The sequence below is a fragment of the Euphorbia lathyris genome, chromosome 8 (assembly GCF_963576675.1).
Source record: "Euphorbia lathyris chromosome 8, ddEupLath1.1, whole genome shotgun sequence".
In the NCBI taxonomy this organism is placed as follows: domain Eukaryota; kingdom Viridiplantae; phylum Streptophyta; class Magnoliopsida; order Malpighiales; family Euphorbiaceae; genus Euphorbia; species Euphorbia lathyris.
In genome coordinates, this window is record NC_088917.1 from 44452861 (window position 1) to 44480847 (window position 27987).

The following is a 27987-nucleotide window of genomic DNA, read 5'->3' on the forward strand; positions in this document are numbered from 1 at the left end:
ATTTTTTTCCTAATTTTGATTATTATTTCTGATATATTTTAATACTGAAATTTTTTATTTTTTTCACGGGGTTAAAACATTTTATTATTATTTATTTATAAATTTTAATATTTTTTTTTGGTAGAATAGGAAAAGAAAAACAAACAACCAAAAGCCGCTCAACCCGGGATCAGTCTAGGAAAACTGACCCCCACCACATCCTCCCCCTGCCTACTAATTAATATTATTAATATATGCATGATTTTTTTTATATCAGTGTGCATAATTTTTAAAAACTTTGTAAAATATGAAATTTAATAGGAATATGTAGCAATAAAATGAAAAATATTTGTAATGCAAAGATGTTATAAATATAGACAACAAAATTAATTGAAAGTTACACTTGCAAATACAATGTATTTAAGTATTTGAACAAATTAATAAAAGGCAACAATGAAAAAAAATATTGTAGTCAGTTATACAATAAAAAACATTAGCAAATACTATTGATGGCCAGTTGTGCTTTACTTGCAAATGTACCAATTAAGTATGATAATTTGTGGGCGAATATCCAAAGTTATGCAGTAAAAAACATTAGCAATTACTTGCAAAAAATACAATGTATTTAAGTATTTGAATAAATTAATAAGAGGTAATTTTTGATCGAATATCCAAATAAATTTATTGATAATTTTATGTACCAATTATTTTTTGAAGGATTTATTATGGAGAGAGTAAGTATTTTTGAAAAATGTGGACAATCCTTTATTACAGAGAGAGAAACATTTTTAAAATCATAAAAGCAATTCATTATGGAGAGAGAAATATGACTTTAGTAACCTGATAATCTCTTGATAACCTGCTATAGCAGATCATTTAATCAGATTTTATTAGTCTTCATCCATGGCGTCCAAGGTGTATCCATCTCATTTGGTTGTAGCATCTTAGGAGACATCCTTGACATACCCCTCTGAAGGAAATTGCATTGCCAAAAATCAGCAAATCCATCCATATAACTCAAAGATGTACATTAGAAAGTTGTTCAACATACCTCAGTATGAACAAATTCCTCCAAAATTACTCAATTGCTCCATAGTATAAACTCTTGCATTATCTTATATGTAATATGCTTAATCTTCACACCCAAAACTCTAGAGTTATAAAGGAACTTGATCTATGCCTGTTATGGCATCTAGAAACAGGGACTCCAATGAATGTCCCATTTCTCATCATCAATAAAATGTCTAGAATTGCAGCCAACAAACCTTTGACATTCTCTATGCTCTTGTCATGTAGCATTTTATTTTTTTTGTTGATCATTTTCCAATTAAAACTTTTTGTATATTGTAAAATTCGAACTCGAAATCTAGGTTAAACGCTTTGAAATTTTTAGATACAAAGTCAGTGTTTTTAATTGCTTCAAATGAGTTAAATATTATGATAATGATAATAATTTAGGACAGAGTTGTTGATTTTGCAACTATAGAAATTGTTTTTAAAAATTCGACAAACCATAAATTTTTATTTTTTTTTTGTATTTTTTTTCTTTAATTTATATAAAAAAAAAATTAAAATTAGGTGCGTAAGTCGTCCACAGATTGATTGAGGCAAAAATCTGTTTTATATCCAAAAGATAAAAACGTGAGATAATAATCATCTCTCTCTCCTGCTTTGAGAAAGAAAGAAGGTAAAGCTAGAAACTAGGAATAATCATGGAACTGAACTCGATGATGATCACTCTTCTATCACCCGTCCATTCCCTACGGATCCACTTTCCCTCCCACACACTTGGCACGTGCCCACTCCATGCTTCCCCGCCAAATTTCACTCACTGTAAAATTTATAAATACGACTCCCGAGGTCTAAACAAACATGCAGCATCACCTACTCAACCAACTACTCCTTCATTTCTCATGGATCAATATTCTCTTCATTCCGATGAGATCCGATCTCGTTTCCTTCAACTTCTTCGTACCAGAAGATCCCCTCAAGGTCTAATCACAACTTCCCTCCTTTTTTAATTGATTCATTGGTTTGTTTTATGTTTATGCAGATTTCTATTTTGATTTCCAGTTCCTCTATCTGTTCACAACGCAAAACCACTGCTCAATCCCTTGTTTCAGGATACAACGTTGATAACAGACAAGAGCGAGGTATTTGCTTTCTTCTTCTACTTCTTTCAGAAATCTGATTTCTTATTCTTTTTTTCTTTTTTTTCCTTTAGGCGATGGAGTCTTGTCCAAAAGCCGAGATTGAGAATTTTAACCACTTACTTCGAGAGGAGAATATTTATTTGATCACTGAGGTATAATTTCCATTGGAGTTGATTCGTGATTAAATTAATTAATTAATTAATTAATTAGTAGGCAGGGGAGCAAGGGCGCTTGCCTGTGTTAATCTTGAGCTTGAAAGATACCAAAGAAAGAAGGCCTGCTGTTGTTTTTCTGCATAGCACTAACAAGTGCAAAGAGTGGTTAAGGCCGTTGCTGGAGGTATTTACTTGTATTCTTCATCTCTCTATTTGTTATTCTTGTGTTGTTGTCTGATAGCCTAGCCCTAGCCCTAGCCCTCCCTCATGGAAAAGACATTGTTCATTCTTGTTTTTGTTTTAATTCCCTCCAGGCCTATGCTTCTCGAGGGTATATAGCCATTGCAATCGACTCTCGCTACCATGGTGAACGTGCCACTACTAAAACCACTTATCGAGATGTGAGTAAGAGATGTTGCTTTAATTTAGTCTCCTGATCTTGTTATTCTTTTCAAATTCCTGAGATTTACACGAGGACGAGGGTTCTGCTATGGGATGTGCATACTCTCCATTTACTTACTACAATGTAAACTTGCAGAGTGATATTCTCTCCAAAGAATGACTTTGATAAACTCTGCTATAATATTCTAATGCAGGCTCTTATTTCATCATGGAAGAAGTGTGATACAATGCCATTCATATTTGACACGGTAACTTCTATATTATATCTATATATTCTTTTTGCAATGGATGAGACCCATCTAGGCTTTCAATTAACTGATACTTGAAGAAATGAAACTTGAAGTTTAACAAAATTAAGATTGTGATGAATATGAGTCAATTAGCATTGAATAATCAAGAACATTGTTGAATCTATGAGAAGATTACAGAGTAACTCGATGAGTGAGAAAAAGAAAATCGTAACTTAGAGAGCGGAAGAATTGTTAATCTACAACTGACAATTAAGGTCAGTTATATACAACAGCTAGAAATATGAAAAATATTAGTCTACCCTTACATATTGAACTAATTCCTAATCTGTCCTTAAATTAATCGTAACTTAGAGATCGGAAGAATCGTTAATCTACAACTGACAATTAAGGTCAGTTATATACAACAACTAGAAATATGAAAAATACTAGTCTACCCTTACATATTGAACTAATTCCTAATCTGTCCTTAAATTAACTAAACTGATCCTATTTATTGAGCAATCCAAGCTTGTTTAAGAAAAAAGTAAACTGTCTTGATGGCAAAGCCTTGGTCAGGATATCTGCCAGTTGATTTGTTGTTGTAACAGCAAGAGGATGAATGAGTCCTGCTTTGTGTTTCTCTCTCACAAAGTGACAATCCAACTCGATGTGCTTTGTACGCTCATGAAAAGTAGAGTTGCTGGTGAGGTAAATGGCTGATTTGTTGTCACAGAAAATTGGAATGGGAATTTTGTGCTTCACTCCAAGGAATTGCAATAGATATGTCAACCATTGAACCTCTGCAGCAACAGATGCCATGGCCCTGTACTCTGCCTCCGTTGAAGATCTGGAAATGGTTACTTGTTTCTTACTTTTCCAACTTACTAAAGAACTGCCCAGAAAAACATAGAAACCTGTAACTGATCTTCTTGTATCTTTACACGTTGCTCAATCTGCATCTGAAAAAGCTTTTAAGGCTAACTCAGACTTGTTTGAGTAAAATAACCATTGTCCTGGAGATTTCTTCAAATAAAGAAGAACTCTTTTGGCAGCTTTCATATGTTCATCTGTTGGTTTCGACAAATACTGACTAAGACTGTTGACTGCAAAGGTGATGTCTGGTCTGGTATTTGTCAAGTAAATCAACCTTCCTATCAATCTCCTGTACACTGTGGCATCCTCTAAAGGCTCTCCTTGATCCTTTGACAATCTCAGTGTTGGATCCATAGGCGTACTCGCTGGTTTGGCTGCCAGTAGTCCAACATCTTGTAGAAGCTCCAAGGTGTATTTTCTTTGTGAGATATGTATACCTGTAGAATTTCTGGCAATTTCTAAACCAAGGAAAAATTTTAGTTGTCCAAGATCCTTTATTCTAAACTTATCATTTAGAAGCCTTTTAATATGATCAATCTCAGCACAAGCATTACCTCTGAGTATAATATCATCTACATAAACCAGTAACACAGTAATTAAATGTGAATTTTCTTTGAAAAACATGGAATGTTCAGATTCACATTGCTTATAACCATGAGATTGCAGAAAAGTAGTCAATTTAGAATTCCATTGCCTACTAGCTTGCTTTAATCCATATAAGGATTTTTGCAATTTATACACCAAACCAGGTTTAGGTAAAAATAAGCCTTCAGGAGGTTCCATATAAACTTCTTCATCTAAGTCTCTATGCAAAAACGCATTGTTCACATCACATTGGTATAACGGCCAATTTTGAATAGCAGCCAATGCCAATAAGAGCCTAACTGTGCTTAATTTGACCACAGGAGAAAAAGTTTCTCTATAGTCAATGCCTTCTATTTGTGTATAGCCCTTTGCAACTAAACGTGCCTTATGTCTTTCTATAGTGCCATCACTGTTTAATTTGGTCTTGAACACCCATAATCTACCTACTGTTTTCTTTCCTGGAGGTAATTCAACTAAAGTCCAAGTTTTGGTTTGTGTCAATGTAGCTAACTCTGCATCCATTGCTTTCCTCCAACACTCATGCTTTACAGCCTCTTTGTAAGTTTTGGGATCAAGTAAAACAGTAAGATTGAGAACATAATGCTTATGCTCATCATTTAAATGCTCATAACCAATGACATCAGACAAAGGATATTTGACATTGGAACTAGGATTAAAAGAAATGGAACTAAACTGATTACAATGATAATCAGTGAGATAAGTAGGTTTATTTTTAATCCTACTAGACTTTCTAATGGGCAAAATCACATCTACCATCTCATTACTTGCCACAGGCTCAGGTTGTAAAACAGGTTGTTCTTGTTTGTGAACAGAACTAGGTTGTGAAACAGATGGAGCATTATGAACAACAGCATTATCAAAAACATCAGTAGATAACGTATGTTCATTTGTATGAACTTCAATATTCTGTTCAACATGCATATGTGATAAAAGTATAGAATGAATGATGCGGACATCCTAACTAAGATCACTGATCACAGGCGCTCTGGCGGATCCCCAAGACATCAGGCTCACGAAGGTTGTACCTAGGAGGGCGGATCCCCAGGACAAGCCAGCGGGGCGAATCTAGGAGTACGCAAGGAGACGTATCAACATCTACCCTGGGCGGATCTCTCGGACTACTTGCTCCCGAAGTAATTCACCAACAACCCTGACAAATCCGTACCTGTACCATTGTACCGATTGTCGGGGCGTATCACCCATTTTACCCTTCAGTCGATAACCTGAATGTAACCCTAGTAGGGGTAATCTTTGTCTTTTGTCATTAGAGGGGAGTATTTAAACCCTCATTTTGTAAGAATGACGACAACTTTTATCAATCAACATTATTCTCTTTGAGAACTGAGGTTTATACCTTGTTATTGGGATTCACTCCTTCTAGTTTAGCTAGAGAAGAAACTCTTTGTTGGTTTACGATTAAAACCTCCATTTATCGCTTTCAATCTGTATCAGTTGGTATCAGAGCCAATCGTTTCCTGACCTGAAACTTCTTTTGGCAATGGTTCAACCCCGACAACCGCAAGATTCCATGGAAACCAGTGACCGGAGGTATGAGGAGCTGAGGGAGCACCTTGCGGAGCAGATCCAAGCCAGCCATGAGCGGCAGAGGCAAACCGACCAACGATTCCTGGAGCTAACCACCTCCTTCGAAAACTTCAAGCTGGAGGTTCTGGCGATAATCCGACCCACTGCGGGAGGACTGACCCAGAGAAATGAAGGAGTCCGTGAACAACCGCTTCCACAAATGGGTCCTAGGGATCCTGAGGTAAGAAGACCCAACTTTGTCATTGTGCATAACGCTGATAGTGATAGTGATGACTTTGAGGGTATCGGAAATGATGATACCGTTAGAACTATGAGGGATGTTGGGCCTGTTGACAACCGACGTGTGGAGGTTGCTAGGGGATATCCAGGTCTAGGGAACTTTGATAGAGATGATGCCTTTAAGCTAAAAATAGACTTACCGCCTTTTGGAGGCGAACTGGATATAGAGGGGTTCTTAGACTGGTTATCGGAAGTTGAACGTTTCTTTGAGTATGCTGGGATTCCTGATGAGAGGAAAGTAAGGCTGGTGGCGTATCGCCTGAAGGGTGGCGCATCAGTTTGGTGGGATCAGATGAGGGAAGAAAGAAGAAGAGGGGGCAGAGATCCGATTCGATCTTGGCTACGGATGAAGGCGATGTTGAGGGAGCGGTTCTTACCGCCGGATTATGAGCAGTATATTTACAGCTCCTACAGGGGATGCTCTCAAGGGACCCGAAGTGTCCATGAGTATACCTCAGAGTTCTTGAGGCTATCAGCAAGGGCCAACTTGTCTGAAACTGAAAGCCAAAAGACCTCTAGGTATCTAGAAGGGTTGAGATACAACATCCAGGATCGTATTGGCACACAGATGGTGGTTCGAGTACAAGATGCTAAGAATTTAGCCCTCAAGGCTGAATCCCAACTGACCGGGAGATCCAGGAGATCCGCCACTACTGAGTATACGCCTGGAGGAAGAGATAACGTGAGGTCTTATGACAAAGGCAAGCAGGTGGCGAGTGCCAGTGGGGCCAAGGTTAACAGTGTGGGAAGGGGATCTGTTGGAGATACTAGGCCATACAAGGAAGCACCTATACCACCTAAGAGCAACAATCCGTATGCGAGGCCAGCACCTTTCAAATGTTTTCGGTGCAATGAGCCAGGCCATAGATCCAACGAATGTCCTAGGAGGAAGAGCGCCAACATGGTGGAGAGATATGAGGATGACTATGACGAAGGGGATGAAGTATTTTGCGAACCCTTAGGAGAAGATGATGATGAGGCGGATGAAGAGAGATACGCCATTCATGTGGTACGGCGTTTGTTAGTCTCCAGCCGGGTAGAGGGAGATCAGAGGCACCGCATATTCAGTACCCGCTGTCTTGTGAAAGGTGGGCGATGCAATGTGATAATAGATAGTGGGAGCCAAGAGAACACTGTGAGCAGCAGCGCCGTTCAGAAGTTCGGGTTGTTGGCGGAGGCGCATCCCGACCCTTATAGAGTGGGATGGATCAAAAACGTGGGTGAGCTTAGGGTGACCCAGAGATGCAGGGTACCTATTGTGATTGGTGATTACAGTGATGAAGTCTGTTGTGATGTGGTCGATATGGATGCCTGCCACCTATTGTTGGGCCGACCCTGGCAGTTTGATAACGATGCCACCCATGCAGGAAGAGAGAACACTTACAGATTTGTGAAGAATGGGGTGAAGTTCGTCCTTACGCTAATGATGAGAGAGCCAAAGGCCGACGAGAAATCTACTTTGGTAGTTTGTCCTACACACAAATCGTTTGTCAGCGAATGTGAAGAGAGCCAAATGGTGTAAGTGGTAATGGTTAAGGCGAATCACGAATCCGCCCAAAGGGACGAAAGGGAGACGCCGAATGAAGTGACCCGCCTACTTGGCGAATATCAGGATCTGTTCCCTAACGAACTGCCAAGTGGGTTACCACCTTTGAGGGACATCCAACATCACATCGATCTTGTGCCTGGGGCTAGTTTACCAAGCCTCCCACATTATCGAATGAGCCCAAAGGAGAATGACATCATGAGACAGAAGGTGGAGGAACTCATCGAGATGGGATACGTTAGGGAGAGTATGAGTCCTTGCGCCGTTCCAGCTTTACTTACACCGAAGAAGGATGGGTCTTGGCGGATGTGTGTTGACAGTAGGGCTATTAACAAGATCACCATCAAGTACAAGTTCCCGATTCCAAGGTTGGATGACATGCTGGACCAACTTGGCGGATCTCGAGTCTTCTCCAAGATTGATCTCAGGAGTGGTTATCATCAGATACGAATCCGATCTGGGGATGAGTGGAAGATCGCCTTCAAGACGAGAGATGGATTGTATGAATGGTTAATTATGCCATTTGGGATGACCAACGCCCCCAGTACTTTTATGAGGCTGATGAATCAAGTGCTTCGCCCAGTGATTGGAAAGTTTGTAGTTGTGTATTTTGATGACATCCTGATTCATAGTGAGACCTTGGCGGAGCATGTGGAGCACTTACGGATAGTGTTTGACCTATTAAGGAAACACCAGCTATACGCCAACACTAAGAAGTGTGATTTCGTCATGGAAAGTCTGGTTTTCCTCGGGTTCGTGGTTAGTGGCGATGGGGTCCAAGTTGATGGGGAGAAGGTAAGAGCCATCCGAGAATGGCCCACTCCGAGGAACGTGGGGGATATCAGGAGTTTTCATGGGCTAGCAACGTTTTATCGTCGATTCATTAAGAACTTCAGTTCCATAGTGGCCCCGTTGACGGAATGTTTGAAAAAGGGAAGGGGGTTCGAGTGGGCGGACGCCTAAGAAGAGAGCTTCGCCTGGATCAAGGAAAAGCTGAGTACAGCGCCAGTGCTGGCGTATCCCAATTTTGATAAGCTGTTCGAAGTTGAGTGTGATGCCAGTGGAGTTGGGATTGGTGGTGTCTTGATGCAAGAAAAGAGGCCCATTGCATACTTCAGTGAGAAGCTCTGTGAAGCACGGCAAAAGTGGGCAACGTATGATCAAGAGTTTTATGCTGTAGTGAGGGCGTTGAAAGTATGGGAGCATTACTTGGTGGGAAAAGAATTCATCCTCTACACTGACCATCAAGCTCTCAAGTACCTGGGAAGTCAGAAGCAACTTCGAAGCTCCATGCATGCCCGGTGGTCCGCCTTCATAGATAAGTTCCCCTGTAAGCTTATCCATAAGGCTGGAAAACAGAACAAGGTGGCGGACGCCTTGAGTAGAAGGGTATCGCTAATAAAGGCAGTCAACCTCGGGACCGATTATTTTGAACACATCCGAGGAGAATATGCGGCGGATCCTGATTTTGGCAGTGTTTGGGAAAAGTGTAAGAACCAGCATGGGGATGGAGCGTATCACCTGATGGATGAGTATCTCATGAGGGGCAACCAGCTTTGCTTACCTTGCACCTCCATTCGCGAGAAGGTTGTTCGGGATCTACATGGCGGATCCCTTGGAGGGCATTTTGGGCGAGACAAGACTTATGAAGCAGTAAGTTCCCGTTATTTCTGGCCTAAGATGAGGAGAGATGTTGCCTACTTAGTAGAACGATGCTATATCTGCCAGTCCGCCAAGGGACGCACTACAAATGCTGGCTTGCTGCTACCTTTGCCTGTGCCAGAAACCATCTGGGAGGATCTGTCCATGGACTTTGTCCTAGGGTTACCCAAAACTCAGAGGGGCATGGATTCCATCTTTGTCGTGGTTGATCGGTTTTCAAAGATGGCTCACTTCATACCATGTCGCAAGACTAATGATGCTTCGGCAACAGCGAAGCTATTCTTCAAAGAGATTGTAAGGCTACATGGCGTACCTAAGAGCATTGTCTCGGATCGTGATACGAAGTTCCTCAGTCATTTCTGGCGGACGTTGTGGGCTCTGTTTGATACGTCTCTGAAATTTAGCACCACCGCCCACCCTCAAACAGACGGACAGACAGAAGTGGTCAATAGAACTTTGGGAAACTTACTGCGCAGCAAATGTAAGGATAAGCCCAGGATGTGGGATGTGGTTTTAGCCCAAGCTGAGTTCGCCTACAACGACTCTATCCATTCGGGAACCGGGAGATCTCCATTTGAAGTGGTATACACAAAGACTCCGAATCACGTCCTTGATATAGCCCATCTTCCCAAAGGAAATGTGACCGCCAACCAGCTGGCCAAGGATTATATACAGATGCACCAAGAGGTGAAAGAGACTCTTGAGGAGAGAAATCAGAAGTTAAAGACCAAGGCGGATGAACACCGCAGGGACCTACAGTTTGAAGTCGGGGATGAGGTTATGGTATACTTGGGCAAAGAGAGACTCGCCAACGCCGCCAGTAGCAAGCTTCGGCCTAGGAAATACGGGCCATATAAGATCACCAAGAAGGTCAATGCCAATGCCTATCATATAGCATTGCCGAACTGGCTTGGTAAAATCTCACCAGCATTCAACATCCGTGACCTTAGCCCATGGAAGTCGGATGGTCCTTTGGAGTTCAAACAGGGCGAATCAGTGCCGAGTTCTTCTAAAGAAGGAGAGAATGATGCGGACATCCTAACTAAGATCACTGATCACAGGCGCTCTGGCGGATCCCCAAGACATCAGGCTCACGAAGGTTGTACCTAGGAGGGCGGATCCCCAGGACAAGCCAGCGGGGCGAATCTAGGAGTACGCAAGGAGGCGTATCAACATCTACCCTGGGCGGATCTCTCGGACTACTTGCTCCCGAAGTAATTCACCAACAACCCTGACAATCCGTACCTGTACCATTGTACCGATTGTCGGGGCGTATCACCCATTTTACCCTTCAGTCGATAACCTGAATGTAACCCTAGTAGGGGTAATCTTTGTCTTTTGTCATTATTAGAGGGGAGTATTTAAACCCTCATTTTTTTCAGAATGACGGCAACTTTTATCAATCAACATTATTCTCTTTGAGAACTGAGGTTTATACCTTGTTATTGGGATTCACTCCTTCTAGTTTAGCTAGAGAAGAAACTCTTTGTTGGTTTACGATTAAAACCTCCATTTATCGCTTTCAATCTGTATCAATGAACCTGTTCAGTATCATCAAATGTAGGTGCCAAACTTTGCAAAAAAATCAATATTTAAAGATGGATTAATAGTTTCAGGAAATAAAGAAGTATGTTCCTGTTTAAATGGAAAAATATGCTCAACAAATTTCACATCCCTTGACACTGTGTATGAATGAGTAAGTAAATTATAAACCTTGTAACCTTTTACATTAGGTTTATAACCTACAAAAATGCAAGGAATGGATCTAGTATCAAATTTTGTTTTTCCTGGACCAAAATTAATTATGTAAGCTAAACTACCAAACACTTTCAAATCAGTATACACAGGTTCTTTACCATGTAAAACTTCAAAAGGCGTTTTGTTCTGTAAGACTGGTGTCGGATACATATTAATCAAGTAAGCAGCATGCAATATGCAATCTGTCCAAAACTCTAAAGGTGAAGCAGATTGAAATCTTAAAGCTCTAGCTACACTAAACAAATGTTGATGTTTCCTTTCCACTATACTATTCTGTTGAGGAGTATATGGACAACTAAACTGGTGTACAATACCTTTTTCTATACAAAAATCCACTAGTTTGAGTTCAGGAGCATTATCACTTCTGATGGTCTTAATAGGTTTGTCAAAATGAATATGAACATAAGCATAGAAACCCTTAATGCACTTAGGAGCCTGAGATTTAGATTTTAGCAAATATATCCAAGTAAACCTACTATAGTCATCTATAATAGTAAGAAAGTACTTATATCCAGCAAAAGACTCGGTATTAAAAGGACCCCATACATCAACATGTATTAGCTCAAAAACAGAAGTAGTTACAGTCTCACTTAAAGGAAATGAAAGTCTTTTCATTTTAGCTAAAGGACATACATTGCAATCAACATGTTCAACAAGTGTGGTTTTATTACAAGTAAAAGAGATAGGTAATCCTCCTATCATATCTAACTTTGAAAAAGGAAAATGTCCCAGTCTATGATGCCATAATTCCTTGGCAGAAAAAGGCTGTGATTTATTTGCAGTAACAACAGAAATTAAACTATGAGGGGAGTTGCATTCCTGTGATAGAACATACAACCCATTGCACAACCTAGCTGAACCAATCATCAGCTGAAGATGTGTGTCCTGTATAGAACAATTTCTGTCAGCAAAAATGCAAGCAATTTTGCCATCTGCAATTAATCTACTAACTGAAACTATGTTAAATTTAAAACTTAGAATGTAAAACACATTAGACAATACAATATGACCATTCAATTTAACAGTGCCAATGTGTTGGACAACAATTTGTTGATTGTTAGGCAGCCTAACAGTAACATTAGAAACCGTATGTAAGTCCTGAAAGCAAGATTTAGTATTACTTATGTGGTCTGTAGCACCACTATCCAAAATCCACTCTATACTAAGAGACTGTAGACTATCTTGCTGTTTATGAGGTAGAGAAAATGTACCTGACACCACATTGCCAACAATATGGGAAGGATGAACAGCATTGTTGTTGTTATGATCATCAAGCATGCCAATCAGTTTGGCATATTGATCCTTAGATAAAGTGATGCCGGTTTGTCCAGCCTCAACAACTTGCCCTGGATAGAAAGCAGAATGCCCTGGCTGTGCAGAATGTACTATCTGAGTATGATCTCTTGAAGAACCACCATCTTCACTAACAACATTTCCAGTCACATTCCCCTTCTTGCCTTTGGTAAATTTGAAATTCGGTGGAAAACCATGCTTCCTATAACACTGGTCAATAGTGTGACCAGGTTTATCACAAGAACTGCATTTGGCTCCAGTTTTCATTTGGCTCCAGTTTTCTTCTTATCTTGATAGTGAGACGAACTAGACAAATTTTGCCTTTCTTGTTGCAAGACCATTGACAAAATGGTTGTAAGATCTGACATAGGCTTGATAAGGAAAATTTGAGACCTAACAACACTATAGTCTGCATTCAAACCTTTGAGAAACCTAATAACAAGATCCTCTTCCTGAAACTTCTTAGCTTTTGTCAACAGAGGTGCACATTTACAAGCAGGTGTGCAAATACACAAAGATAATGGCCTAAAGTTAATCAACTCTTCCCAAACTATCATTTGTTGTGTATAGTAATCTGTGATAGACAAAGATCCTTGACTAAAAGAATACAATTGTTCCTGAAGTTCAGAAATCTTAATAGAATCACCCTGAGAATACCTTTTTTCAAGATTCAACCAAGCATCGCAAGCATTGTCAAAATATTGAATGCTAAGAGCAATCGAAGGACTTACAGATCTACTAATCCAAGAAAAAATCATTGTGTTGCATCTTTCCCAGGCGGATGAGAATCATGTCCAATTGCAGGAATCTTCATACTTCCATCGATGAATGACAATTTGTTTTTGGCTCGCAACGCTCGCTTGAATTCGCGACTCCATGAGTGATAATTGTTTCCTGTGAGTAGTTGAGCAACAAGAACAAGACTCGGATTCTCTCCTGAGTGAAGATAAAAACAGCTTGAAGGATTTTGTGAAGGATCAATTGATCCTGCTGATTGACCGATCAAAGTTGGACCACTCGATGAAGAGATGAGGGAAGGATTGGTTTGATTTGCGATTCTTCAAACACAGAGATGAATTTCGCAATTGAAAGATTTGGAAGAAATTGCGATGAAAATCAAAACCTAGATCTGGTCTTGATGAAACAGAAATTGACGAGGGAATTCGAAATCATTGAAGAATATGAGTCAATTAGCATTGAAGAATCAAGAACATTGTTAAATCTATGAGAAGATTACAGAGTAACTCGATGAGTGAGAAAAAGAAAATCGTAGCTTAGAGAGCGGAAGAATCGTTAATCTACAACTGACAATTAAGGTCAGTTATATACAACAGCTAGAAATATGAAAAATACTAGTCTACCCTTACATATTGAACTAATTCCTAATCTGTTTTAAATTAACTAAACTGATCCTATTAAAGCTAGTAACCCGAGCTCTTGATTATTATTACAGGCTTGGGACTTGATAAAACTGGCAGATTATCTTACACATAGAGAAGATATAGACCCTACCAGAATAGGGATTACTGGCGAATCACTGGGAGGTTGGTTAATTAAATTGAAGATGGTTACTAAATTATGGTCAAACATTCTTTTTGCTTAACAATTTCTACACAATTGTGTAATATAGGAATGCATGCATGGTTTGGTGCTGCTGCTGACACTAGATATGGAGTAGTTGCTCCTATAATTGGTGTGCAGGTATTTTTAGAATAATGTGAACTTGATTAATAGCAGGAAAAATGTGTATTGAATAACTATCCGAACTATGTGAAATGCATTTTAGGGGTTTCGTTGGGCCATAGAAAATGATAAATGGCACGGGCGGGTTGACAGTATAAGGCCTCTATTTGAAGGTAATACACAGGAAGTGCATACGTTGAGAACTGAAACACAAGTTGCGAGTTTCTTTTTGGGTCTTATCTTTGAATTAACTGGACTCCTCAGCTTCTAATTCCCTGACTGGCAGAAAGTTTTTTGCTGCAGAAGCACAAAAAGATTTAGGCAAGAGCGCAATTGATAAAGAAGTTGTTGACAAGGTCAGTTACCTTTCACTGTGAACATATATGTCGATGTTGGACGTGGTATATCAATAGACTTTATATCACCGTATCAAGTAACTTCTAGGCCTAGCCTTTATTTTTCTGCAGTACCAAATCCCTGTGGCTGGCTTGTCTTTTTCAAAATATTACACCTTTACATTCCTTAACAGGTGTGGGATAGGATTGCTCCAGGTTTGGCTTCTTGCTTTGATGCGCCATACACAATTCCAGCCATTGCTCCACGCCCACTTCTAATTATTAATGGTAAAATTCCTTCCTTCCCCCTTATAAGTATGCCTCTCTTCCGTTAAGCAGAGTTTCCCTAAAGCAATGAAGTGAAAAGAGAGAACACATTGCTTATGGAAGCATAAAAAAATCTAACTCTGATTTCGTAGGATTAGCAAAAGCAAACTAGTTTTTTGAAGGTTGTCTATGGTGACTTGTCTAGGCATATTAGATTGATTCTGACCTAGGCTATCGCCATGCAATGTTTGTTCGGTCCCAATCATGAGTAACACATAGAGTTACATGCATTTAGCATTTCCCGATCTCAGCTCAAAGTTATTCCTCCTCCTACCCACTCTGTAATTTTAAATGAATATACATTTTTTTGCACCAACTTCATCAATGTCCAGATTGATCTTAATCTCGTTGAAAACATATATTTTGGATTGAAGTATTTGCTTGGATTTGAAAATTGCAGGTGCAGAAGATCCCCGTTGTCCACTTGCAGGTTTAGATGTTCCCAAATCAAGAGCTTGCAAGGCATATGAAGAGGCCAAGCATCCTGATAATTTTGAGGTATGAACTTATGGTAGTATTCCTTTTAACAGGCTACAGATAAGATTTTATAGTCCCATTGTCTCTGACATGTATTTGTTTAATGCCTTGATGATATTATCTCCATAACAAGCAGCTAACTGCACAACCTGGAATTGGACATCAAATGACACCATTAATGGTGAAACAAGCGAGTGATTGGTTTGATAAGTTCCTTAAGCATTGATGCTATTCAGCTCATCGTCTGTTTTTCTGTTGTAATATGCTATCAGTTGCATTCTTCTGTTTTGCAACGGAATGTTTTCACTGTGAAATATATGTAGCTGAAGTCAGATCAAAGGATGTTTTGAATATGTTCAATATTTATATTTTCAAGTTGCCATTTATATTTGTAATTGAGATCGGGCTCATCAGATGATTTCTCCCAATCAATTATCACCCTTCAGTACCTTCCAATTGCTATTTGGCTTAAAAGCTTAAGTTTATTTGCTGTGGTACTTTGTTAATTTATCAATAGGTTTACTCTTTTGATTCCAGAAGAACAATAAACATTTCATTGATAGTGCCATAAAAATTGGCCACAAATCGGTTATATTCAATGCTAGAACATAATTCGCTGAACAAAAGTATGCCTTCAACTTTCTTGGTCTTACAAAATTCCAATAGAATAAAAAAACAGGAATCGGGAACAAGTTCTTATTTCCTAGTAACCCCACAATCTTGAACAGGATCAGTTTACCCAACATTTGTTAACATTGTATTTTATTTTTATTTTTATTTTTATCAAGTGACAGTTGAACAGCTCAACTCAATTCAAACAGATCAATAAGTTGTAAAAAAAATTAAAATAACACCTGTATACTGTTATGGAACTAAGAGAAAATTAGCAGGAAGCATGCATGAAGTAAAGATATATTGCTCAACAAGACTGTTGAAAAAGACTTTAGAAATGGGTTTGAAGCTACATCACACTGCAATAATTTTGATTAACCAGTTGTCACATTTCTTGCACACTCATACCATGTGTTCTTACAATAAAGGGATAAGTTATCAAAATAGCTTCAAAGGTTCTTAGGGAAGAGTCAATTTAACCTCCATGTACAAAACAACACAAATCCAGTTCCAAAGTTTGTCAAATGCATAATTAAAGACTTCGGTAGCAGAAATTGACACATCAGATCAGATGGCATAGAGTTTGTCAATTCGTAATGATAAGAGATGAAAGTGATATTGTAACTGAAATATGTGACGCCTAAGTGTAGAAGAGTTAATGGCATAGTCATCTCATATGTCATAATTTCTGTTAGGGAGGGTTGTAATTGTACCATTTGACAACGTTGGGACTGATATTATGTTTTTACATAGAGGCCAAATTGCCTCTTCCCTAATATTTTGGTAACTTATCCCTATAATAAAAGGGATTCACCCTTTCTTTGGTGAGGCTGCAAGTCTAGTATACATTCTTGCCATAGATTGATAACCTCTGATGTCACCTGATCTCAGAAGATTACCTGCACCAGAGTAGCGATTATCAAGTATGCAAAACAGAACCATTTGTTTATTTAATCAGTCAAAAGATCAATAAAAAGAGTACATTCAGAACTAGTCAATGATGTTGTGAGTTGTTTACTATTGACTAAGTATCACATTTAACTGGTATTTCAGATATTGTCTGAAAGTAAGAACGAAGTTAACAAGCCAACTATAATCCTATTTCCTTCCTAATCACTATCATCTGTAATGCATCCTCAAATTTCATCCAAGTACTTAGACAGAAACAACATTGAAGACAAAGGGGATTCGATAATTACATATAACAAGTCAATCAAAAAGGTACACACTGAGGATAACACATGCTCGGTACTTCTTATCCTTCATAAATGATAATTCTTATCCCACTCTTCTTTACTACTTGTTTAAAAAAAAAAAAGGCTTCCTCCCCAACTATCATGTTCATAAACAACACATGCACTCTATTTGCAGATATCTTCTTCCTGTCTTTCAAAATTATTACAAAAGAGAAGCATTCAAATTTGGATCAACTGACCAGAATCACAGTTCAAAGGGCTATCGGGTTCAGGGTGGGCCATCAAAGCAATTATTGCCCTGCAAACAGACTGAAGAGTCCAAGCTGGACTCCAGGCATTCTTCAAGATATCAAGGCATATCTCTCCTGTCTGCCAGCAAAATGAATCACAAAACCGTTAACATTGATGCAACTCTGTCACTCTCCTGAAGTTAATAATGCTTCGTATACGCATGACATGACAAAAGAAGGGGGTAAAGGTAAAGGGACAACCCACAATCTCACCAAATGCTAATTCACAACTCACAAGTTAGCGGCTAGTACAGGGTCCACAACAATAACCGTAACTAATTATGACCAGAGGTAGATAAGGTTTCACAAGTTCCTTTCAAAGCCAGAGAAAGAATAATAAATAACTGAAAGTAAACTAATTTTTAGTAGTTTGTACATATTTGATAGATAAGAGGTAAATAACAAAAAAAGTCATCATCAGAAGTGGGGAAAAATGATTTGAACTCTTAATAGGTACAACTCATAATAAGGTTTCCAACTATTGTAAATTGTAGTCTTTTTCAGCTAACGTAATTTGAATGTTTAATATGATTGGGAAACCGAAAGTCCAAAGACTGAGATGAAGCTATCATAATATACAATTCATACCTTAAAATGCACATTTGGATGAAATATTTTTGTCAGGAACCTCACTTGAGGAGGTTGCAAAGGATACTGCTCTGGAACAGAGAAAGCAAGCTGGAAGACTCCACCCTCATATGGAGTCTCTGTAGGTCCCTTTATAAAGAAAACAAGAAAGAAATCAATCCTTTGGACAACTCAACTGTTGCTTTCTCTCAAAAAACTAAGCTTACCTTGATAAGAGCATTCCACTTGAAGATGTTGGAATCATCACAAACTAGTTGAATATCAGGATCAGCTGTTTTCTCTCGCTGCACCTCTTTGTATTCCTTGAACAACCTTGCCCTTGATGCCTGCACTCACAATTGCAAAGGTGAACACCTTAAAGTGCATAAATGTGTAACTAGTGTACAATTTTATCACAAAATTGAGAAAACAGCAATCTTGTTATACTTTTGTATTATGATTTATTATTATTATTGTTGTTGTTGTTATATCTAAAGATATATAATCAGAAGAATCAAGAAGCAATGAGGCAAACCTGCATGGTAGTCGTCAATTAGTAAACCAAAGTACTTGTAGAAACCTATAAATCTGAAGCTGATCCCAACAACTGCACGATTGTGATTAAATTAACTATATTCCAAACAAAAACATATCATTTCTGCTTATAAATTCGCAAATTCATTCTCATCAGGATATGAAAAAAAATTCAATCACAGAATAAAACTAGAAATTGAGACACAAGGAAAAAATATATAAAAAATGAATAAGTTAACGGACAGGAAACTATTTCTAGAAACCTAGAAAGAAATGTAAAAGACGAGCTCTTCATAAGGAGAAGGGGTTTAAGAGCATAACTTCCTACAAACTTGAATGAAACAGAAAGAGAGCGATGTTCCAACACTTACATCAACAGAAGAAAAATCCAGCCAAGGAGAACCCAACTCCGGAGAGGGAGAAGAAAAAAGAGCCCAGCCACGCACAGGGTCAGATCGGAGAGGGAGATGTTCCGATCGACAGTGAGAGCGTCCAATCGAGAGGGAAAAGGCTGATAGCAAATGGAGAAAAGGGGATCGAAGACAGAGAACTTGGAACCGCAGACACAAAGCAAGGAAAGGGGATATCGAAAGTGGAAAGATGTCTATCAAAAACCAAAAAAAAAAAAAAAAAAAGGGTGGAAAGATGAAGACAGAGAAATGGGTCGGAGAGAGAGAGAGTAAGAGGTGGGAGATGAAGGTTTAATAAGCCTATCTTTAACGATTTATCAAATTCACTTGTTGTTCATTAAGGTAGGTGAAGGTGAAAATTCCTATATAAATCAAATGGAATTTATAGTTCAATTAATGTTCTTTTTAATTGGAGGAGGGTGAAACACAAACAAAACACGAAAAACAAAACTAATTAACGATCTATCCTATATAAGTATCGGTCAAGCTGATCCTCACAAAGAATAGTATGGAGGCCTACAGGAAGCATCACACTCGTGATGACCCAAAAGAAATGACTCTGCGAAGTTCGTCATCAAGTCAACAGCATGATTACCTTCACGAAATGTATGAATCAGACTCAGCTCCCAATCTCGACTCTTGTACTCCTGGCATCTCGTCAACAGCCATGCTAATCGGTGGTGCGGGCCAGTCTCCCCATGTCATCGCTAGGACAGTCTGTGAATCAAGCTCCACTTGGACCCTTCTGTAACCTCTACCCCAAGCCATTTTAAGTCCGAAGTAGAGACCCCAAAGCTCGGCTAATACAATCGTACAAACACCGAGATTAACCATAAATCCACATCTCCGGTGTCCCTGTTCATCCCTGATTAAGCCCGCAGCAGATGATGGGCCTGAGTTTCCTTTACTGGCACCATCAGTATTTACCTTAATCCAGGACATGTTCGGAGGGCACCATCGAATCCAAATATCCCTACTTTTAGCACATGCAGCATTAACTAGCAAAAGTCGTGCATTTATGACTTCCTTCACTCGAGGTATGACGAATATCGCCTTATCTCGTACCCACTCCGCATCTCCAAACACCATTTGACAATGCCATTTCCAAATCCACCATAAACACATTGAAAATAGACACAACCAGGGGATACCATCATACGCATCCATATACGTTAAATTCTTCCAAAGCCAGTCTTTGCAATCCATATTGAAAAACTGGCTACGATGAGTGATTGGAATGAATTTGAGCCATATTTCCGCCGCTTTTGGACAATCACACAAAACATGTATTTGACTCTCCGCTTCACCACACTCAATACATTCCAAACTATCTGTAAGGTGATGTACCTTCCTATTTTCATTACACAGCAATCCGTTGTGTCCAGTTAACCATATGAAGCTGCGAAGCCGTTCCGAAATCTCAAGACGCCAAACCACTGGCCGATGACCAAACTTCCATACGTGGATTACCATTGCTGCTCCTACCAACATGGTTTTTATTAAATCAAAACCAACAGTAGCAGTGTACCGGTCCGTTTTTTAGAATCTCCAACACCAGTCATCAATATACGTCGTTTCTGGAAGAATAACCACATAAGCAATTTCCATCAGCAGGCGTTCAGGGAGCAGTGCCCTTAGAGACTGCCAATCCCATGACGACCTTTGCCAATAATCCGCCACTATGCGGATCAGCCAATTTTTAGGAATATCAACAACAACTTTACCAAGCAAACGATCCTCTCCACACCAGATGTCCTGCCAGAAGAGAGTTTTTTTAACCATTTTGAACAACCCGACCAATCCCTTTAGCCAAAAGACTTGATCCTATCATAATGCTCCTCCATATATTAGATTGCGAGTTCCTAGCCCTGAACAGATCCAATCCCTCTCTATTAGCACAGTAGTTTGCTTTTAGACACCTGACCTACAGTGCTTACACTATGTCAATTTCCCTTTCACATGACAGACATTTGTTTTCGTGTTGTCTGATTATTTTTCGTGATAGTATATTAAAATTATGTCATCTAAAAGCTTAATTAAAAACGTGCTCGATTCACATGTGGCCTTCTGATGACACAATTCTATCATCCAAAGAAAACACGCGTTTTCGTTAAAATTTACTTGCTCATCAGATGACACTTGTAATAAATGACTGTCATTGTATGCGGAAAACAAAACAAAGCGGCAAATGAAATTTCACTTACGCGGCCAATTAAAACATATAACAAATTTAGGCGCTCAATCAACAACAACAACAGAGCCTTAGTCCCGAAATGATTCGGGGTCGGCTAACATGAACCTTCCCCTACCCCTCACCACTACATCCCTTTGCCACACTTCGGTTCTCCTAACCGGCGCATCAAACTCTACGTCTCACATGGCCAAACCACCTTAGTCGATTTTCTCTCATTTTATTCTCAATAGATGTGACCCCTACTTTTGTCCTAATTATTTCATTACGCACCCGATCCTTTTTCGTATGACCACACATCCATCTCAACATACGCATCTCCACCACCGACATCTTATGGATGTGGCAGTGTTTCACTGCCCAACACTCCGTACCATATAACAATGCTGGTCTAATTGCCGTCCGGTAGAATTTTCCCTTCAATCTATTAGGCATGCCGGGGTCACAAAGGAAGCCCGTAGCACTCTTCCACTTCGACCAACCAGCTTTAATCCTATGAGCAACATCTCCATCTACTTCTCCATCCGTTTGGATAATAGATCCTAAATACCGGAAGCAATCCGAGGCCTGAACAACTCTCTCATCTAGGGTGATTGTCCCTGCCTCCCTACTCCTATGGCCGCTAAACTTACACTCCAAATATTCTGTCTTACTTCGGCTCAACTTAAAGCCTCTAGATTCTAGAGTTTGTCTCCATAGTTCCAACTTCCTCTCCACTCCTTCTTTCGTCTCATCAACCAACACAATATCATCTGCAAACAGCATGCACCATGGTATACCATCTTGAAGTGAACTTGTTAGTTCATCCATAACGATGGCAAAAAGAAATGGGCTTAGTGCGGAACCTTGATGCACTCCAATCGTAATAGGAAACTCTTCAGTCTTCCCAACACTAGTACGTACACTCGTGCATACTCCCTCATACATGTCCTTTATGATGTCAATATATTTCCGCGAAATGCCTTTCCTTATCAAGGCCCAACAAAGTACTTCCCTTGGTACCTTATCATATGATTTCTCCAAGTCAATGAAAACCATATGCAAGTCTTTCTTCTTATTTCGATAGTGCTCCATTAATTGTCTCATTAGATGGATGGCTTCCATAGTTGATCTTCCCGGCATAAAGCCAAATTGGTTTTCCGAGATCTTCACCGTCCTCCTTAGCCTTTGTTCGATCACTCGCTCCCAAAGTTTCATAGTGTGACTCATTAATTTGATTCCCCGATAGTTGGCACAATCTTGGACATCGCCTTTGTTCTTATACAAAGGGATTAAGATACTTTTCCTCCATTCTGATGGCATCTTATTGTTTCTCCAAATTTTGTTGAAGAACGTCGTCAACCATTCGATTCCTCTTTCTCCCAAACATCTCCAAATCTCAATAGGGATGCCATCAGGTCCTACTGCTTTCTTCGACTTCATCTTACTTAATGCCAGTTTGACTAAATTTTCTCATCTCATATATAAACCCCACTCTCTCATCTCAAACACCATTTTAGGTTTCGCCATCTTCATCCCTCTCTATCTCCATGGTTGCTTTCTACATGCAATCATAGAGAGTGGGATCGAAACACGATACTGGTAAGCCATATTTTTTCATTCCTGGATGTATTAGAGCTTCATTGTTCCTTAATCTATTTTCCTCATCCGATTTACTCTTGTGTATGTGAATTTCAACAGCTGGAATAAGGACCTATTAATTTTCAGACCTTTTGTTAAAAAGGTTATATCTCTCGCTTAGATACACTAATTTTATTGTACTCATTGGTAGATTCACTAATGAAAAGCTTGAGTCTTTATCTTTTTTTAACCCAGGGCAATATAGTGTGTGATGTTGAAAATGTTATGAACTCATCTGATTCTTTTTTATTTTAACATACTATTTGCAGGGATAGTAAGAATGCTTAAGTACATGGGAAGGCTGACTGAAGAGATTGTCAATCAGTTCATGCCTTTAGCATATGGGAAGATTTCTTTCACTTATTGAGTATATATATTGTTATGTTGGTTTGAACTGATTGGTTGCATGTATGATGTTGTTTTGGGCGATGCTGAGATAGGTTTGTTGAAACACATTTCCACAATGATTTTGATTTGACAAAATTATCTAAATTAGAATTAAATCCCTAAGATAATATATTCCAACACATCAAATTTAAATGCTTTGATTTAAGTGTTACTAATGTGTTTGTTCAAGTGGTGTTTAAGTATTTAATTCACAAGTGTTGAAAACATTAAGACGAATGCCCAAAGCCCATTAAGCAAAGTCAAATCCCAAGCAAACAAGATCCAAAGCTTGTGAACCAACTTAGCCCAACAAGCAGAAGGATCCAGAAGGCTTGCTAAACTGCTTCACAATGAAGCCACTGAGTTCAACGAACAACAGACAAAGCAGAAGTTGACTTAGCTAACTTGGAGACAAAGGCTACCCAAATGAGGAAAGCTTCAGTTGAGCCAGAACAGTTATCGTCTCGCTGTCCAGGAATCTTTACTATAAATAGAGAGAAAACCTGACGCGTACTGACCAAAAGTTTCTGAAGAACTGACCAAGACAGAAAAGACAACGTTCTCATTGGCCGAAGACACTAAGCACTGAGGAGTGAAAGGGACAGTAGAGCCGTTTCCCTCCAACGATTATTTTGAATTTTGAAATGACCGAAGGCTCAAGGTGTCACTATAAATAGGCCTTTCATTTGCTTCATTCGATGCAGATCTTCACCAAGTCAAAATGCTAACCAAATTCCTACTTGAAGTTTTGTGCCAAAGCAAAGCAAAGAAATCTTACACCCATTCTTACTCTATGTAAAAGATTAGATTTTAGATCATTCAAAGTGTTCTGTGTATTTAGAACAAAAACCTTTATCAATTCTAAGATTGTTAGGAGATACTGAGTTGCTCGGTTTTAGCACTTAGTGGTAGAATAGTGTTGAGTATATGATATAGAGGAAGGTGCTCTGTATACTCGCTGACTATTGTAAGGGATTTGTGCTCTACCCAAAAGAGCTTAGTAGTGGATTAAAGCTCGGAAGGATTCCGGGGACTGGACGTAGGCAGGAGGCCATACCAGGATAAAACTGCTAAGTAATATTCTCTAACCCTTAACTCCTTATCTGCTTGCTTTTTTTTATTGTGCCTAGTAAAACGCTTAATTGAATACATATTGAGTTGTGCGATTTGGTGCTGAGCTCGGGAATAGACTCTAGTGCTATCTCTTGACTCAATGTTAGAAGCAGCCTTAGTCTTTGGTTAACTAAAGTTGCCTCTAACCTCACTCAATATCACTGTGCTAAACAACTAAGTGAAAAATCTTAATTGTTAAAAGAAATAAGTCAGCCTTTAAAGAGAATTTTTTTAAATAGTTCCTTAACCCCCCCCCCCCCCCTTGGAACTAATTCTGACATTACAAGGGACCAACAAGTGGTATCAGGGCTCAGTAGCTCAACTTATAAGATAACACTATCTTGAGCTGATCCCTGTTATGGCTGCAAATAGCACTCGTTTCCTCCTAGGAAATGAAACAACTCAGATCTTACCTGAGGGTTTGTCCATCACTAGGCTTCCACTGTTCTTCAGGTCAAACTATCCCTTTTGGAAGAACAGGATGAAAAATTTCATTCAGGCAACAAACATGAGTGCATGGCTAACAATAGTTCAATTAGTTAAAATGTTGTCCAATCTTATTCTTCTCTGTTAACTTGTGACGTTTCAAATCAAACTAATGAATTCAATACAATTCCATCTTTACTGTTGATTATTTTGAGTTTGATCTAAGTGATATTCTTAAGTAATTTAATTGGTGTTTTTCATATAAACAAATCTAATATTTTCCATGCAAACTTTGTTGAACACTTAAGCAAATTCGGATTTATATTTGATCATTGCGGGAATAGCGAATAGTCGAGTTTAGATTCTGAATTTGATTAAGGTTTGCAGTCTTAGGCTGAACAGGAAAGACTAATTATAGTTCAATTCCTTTAAATTGAATTAATTGATAATTTGTTACATCTTTCTAAACAAATCAGAGTTATAAGTTGTGTTCTTGCTTAGTATAAACAAGCCTTGGATATTAACTTTAATCTAAACATAATTTCTATAAGTTGTAATCTAAACTATTGGCAAAATTGGAATCAGAATCCATACATTTCTAAACCATTAAACGATTTTTATATTAACCTCGAGAAAACGAAATTACTCAGAATTCTAAGTTTTTATTATCAAAACGTTCCATGTGGGATCGATATCTTTTTATTACTACAAGCAAAACTGTGCACTTGCGAAAATCGCTCAACACTCAGCAGCACCGGCTTCTAAGGAGGATGACTCATCACTGTCACTCCACGTTGCCACCATGGCTTTCTTCCCATTCCTTTTGTCATTCTTCAAGGTGGGGCAGCTTGACTTGATATGGCCAGGTTGATGACATTCGAAGCAACTAATTGGCTTTGAGTTCTCCTTTCTGACTTTGTTGTCACTATACTTAGCTTTGTACTTGTCATACTTCCGGTATGGCTTCTTTCCATATTTTCATTCTTCCAGAACAGCCCCTTCATCTTTTGAGTAAACATGGCCATTTCCTCATCATCTAAGGAGCTGTTGTAAGTGGAGTCTGCCTTCATAACAATAGACTTTTGCTTCTTATCCTTTGACTTCTCCTTGACCTCGAAGTTCTTCATGGAGATCTCATGAGTCAGTAGAGATCCAATAATCTCATCATATTTGTACATGGTCAGGTCTTGAGCTTCCTCAACAGCAGTCTTCTTGGTTTGCCAACTCTTTGGAAGGCCCCTCAGTATCTTATTGACTTGCTCCTCTTCAGAGAAGTTCTTTCCAAGTCTTTTGAGCTCGTTTATGATATTGTTGAATCTTGCATTCATCTCAAAGATGCCTTCACCGTTTCATTTCGAACAGCTCATACAACCTCATGTGTTGGTTCACCTTTGACTTTTTCACTTTGCTGGTTCCTTCGTAGGTGACCTCGAGCTTCTTCCAAATTTTTTGTGCTGACTCACATCTTGAAATCTTATTGTACTCTGTAGCATCTAACGTACAGTGAAGCATATTGATAGCCGAGGCGTGGTTTTGCAATTTCTCGAGGTCATCCTCAGTCCACTTAGCCTCATCTTTGATAACCTTTACGTTATCAACAGTTTCATAGGGAACAAACGGGCCTTGAACTATTGTTAGCCATGCACTCATGTTTGTTGCCTGAATGAAATTTTTCATCCTGTTCTTCCAAAAGGGATAGTTTGACCTGAAGAACAGTGGAAGCCTAGTGATGGACAAACCCTCAGGTAAGATCTGAGTTGTTTCATTTCCTAGGAGGAAACGAGTGCTATTCCCGCAATGATCAAATATAAATCCGAATTTGCTTAAGTGTTCAACAAAGTTTGCATGGAAAATATTAGATTTGTTTATATGAAAAACACCAATTAAATTACTTAAGAATATCACTTAGATCAAACTCAAAATAATCAACAGTAAAGATGGAATTGTATTGAATTCATTAGTTTGATTTGAAACGTCACAAGTTAACAGAGAAGAATAAGATTGGACAACATTTTAACTAATTGAGTTCCGAGTTGTCAATCCTTTCCTCAACTTCGTAGGTTCGTCAGACCCTAGGGCGCCTCCTGCACTAGTTCCTCTCGCCGAATCCTCGAAATAGCACCTATTCGGTCACTACAGAGCATAAACTCGTCTTCGAACAAAACTCTAACGTAGACTATAAAATATGTATCTTGTATCTAACTATTTGTACAACTTGTATAACAAGTATGTCTCTAATAAAATTATAAACTAAAATCTCTAACTCTTTGAATTCTGAAATGTCTCCTCTATTTATAATTGTTTAAGAGGTGTTTTGAGGGAACGTATCTGTTGGTGAAGAGTCGCCTCGATCCGGATGAACGGATGCGTCGTTTGGAAATTAAAACATGTAAAATGTGCCTTATCATCTTGCTATTTCTGTAGAGATTATGAGAATCTCTATCGCGGCTTACGGGGTAAAGGAAGCTGATTGAATTTCGCATTTCTGGTGCTGCCAGACGCGCGTCGCGATCGAGATTTCTAGAATCTCGATCGCGACAGAGACTTTGTATTGCTTCCTTAGTTTGATTGTTGAATCTCTGACGCGGTCTCTGAATCTTGTACGCGTCTTTCACTGAAAACTTGTTTTGTCACTCGTTTTTGCTCCATTTTAGCTCCTATTTGGATTTTTCCAAATAATTTAACACCTTGCACAATAGTAACAAATACCAACGTAAAATCCTTCCAAAAGAATATAATCAACATATTTTTCACATGAAATTGACATAATTATGCATGTTATTTTAGGTATATTTTGGGCTTATCAAGTCTCCTACACTTAAGTTTTTGCTAGCCTCGAGCAAAATTATCACTGAATTTATCCTTCAAATGATCTTTTAAAAATAGAATACATTTCCACATAACCTTTTTAAATTAGTTAAACCGAAAGATAAATCTTGTAAGGTAAATTTATACGCAAAATATTAGGATTAAAGTGATTTATCATCCGTCTTGTATTGCAATTTTTATAATGAAGCATTCGGGACGGGTGTAATCACGTATGTCTTTGATCTTCGTTTTTAAGGCATTTCTAAGCACACAATTTCCTTTCCCAAACCTATACTAAAATATATAAATATGAATTTAGGTTTTTATTAACTTATTTGCTAGTCACGCCCGTGACTTTATAAACTTATTATTTTGTGTCCGTTTAAGAGGTCTCGGCCATGCCATTGTGGATGCAACCGCGACTTTAAACTTTAGACACTTTACTTCAATTTTAATTTATTTTTAACGTTCCTTTTATACCTCGATCATGATAAGGGTGGTCGCAACCGTGGCCAAAAGTATCGTTTTAT

The 27987-nt window shown here is 38.8% G+C and overlaps 2 protein-coding genes across 2 annotated transcripts; one reads left to right on the forward strand and one right to left on the reverse strand.

Moving 5' to 3' along the window:
* The first annotated feature begins 1630 nt into the window (after positions 1 to 1630).
* LOC136204110 (uncharacterized) lies at positions 1631 to 15763 on the forward strand. The gene is made up of 13 exons (XM_065995307.1): positions 1631 to 1971; positions 2053 to 2132; positions 2204 to 2284; positions 2346 to 2471; positions 2602 to 2688; positions 2884 to 2937; positions 13935 to 14025; positions 14112 to 14182; positions 14268 to 14337; positions 14468 to 14520; positions 14694 to 14787; positions 15227 to 15324; positions 15440 to 15763. Exons 1-13 carry the CDS (start codon positions 1692 to 1694, stop codon positions 15527 to 15529), a joined length of 1275 nt encoding a protein of 424 aa, XP_065851379.1. The 5' UTR covers positions 1631 to 1691; the 3' UTR covers positions 15530 to 15763.
* A 436-nt stretch (positions 15764 to 16199) lies between these two features.
* On the reverse strand, positions 16200 to 19171 carry LOC136204111 (protein PEROXIN-4). The gene is made up of 6 exons (XM_065995308.1): positions 18874 to 19171; positions 18504 to 18575; positions 18196 to 18315; positions 17990 to 18118; positions 17351 to 17480; positions 16200 to 16814 (listed from the first exon to the last, which is right to left on the reverse strand). The coding sequence occupies exons 2-6, from the start codon at positions 18507 to 18509 to the stop codon at positions 16726 to 16728; spliced, it is 474 nt and encodes a 157-aa protein (XP_065851380.1). The 5' UTR covers positions 18510 to 18575; positions 18874 to 19171; the 3' UTR covers positions 16200 to 16725.
* Between the last annotated feature and the right edge of the window lie 8816 nt (positions 19172 to 27987).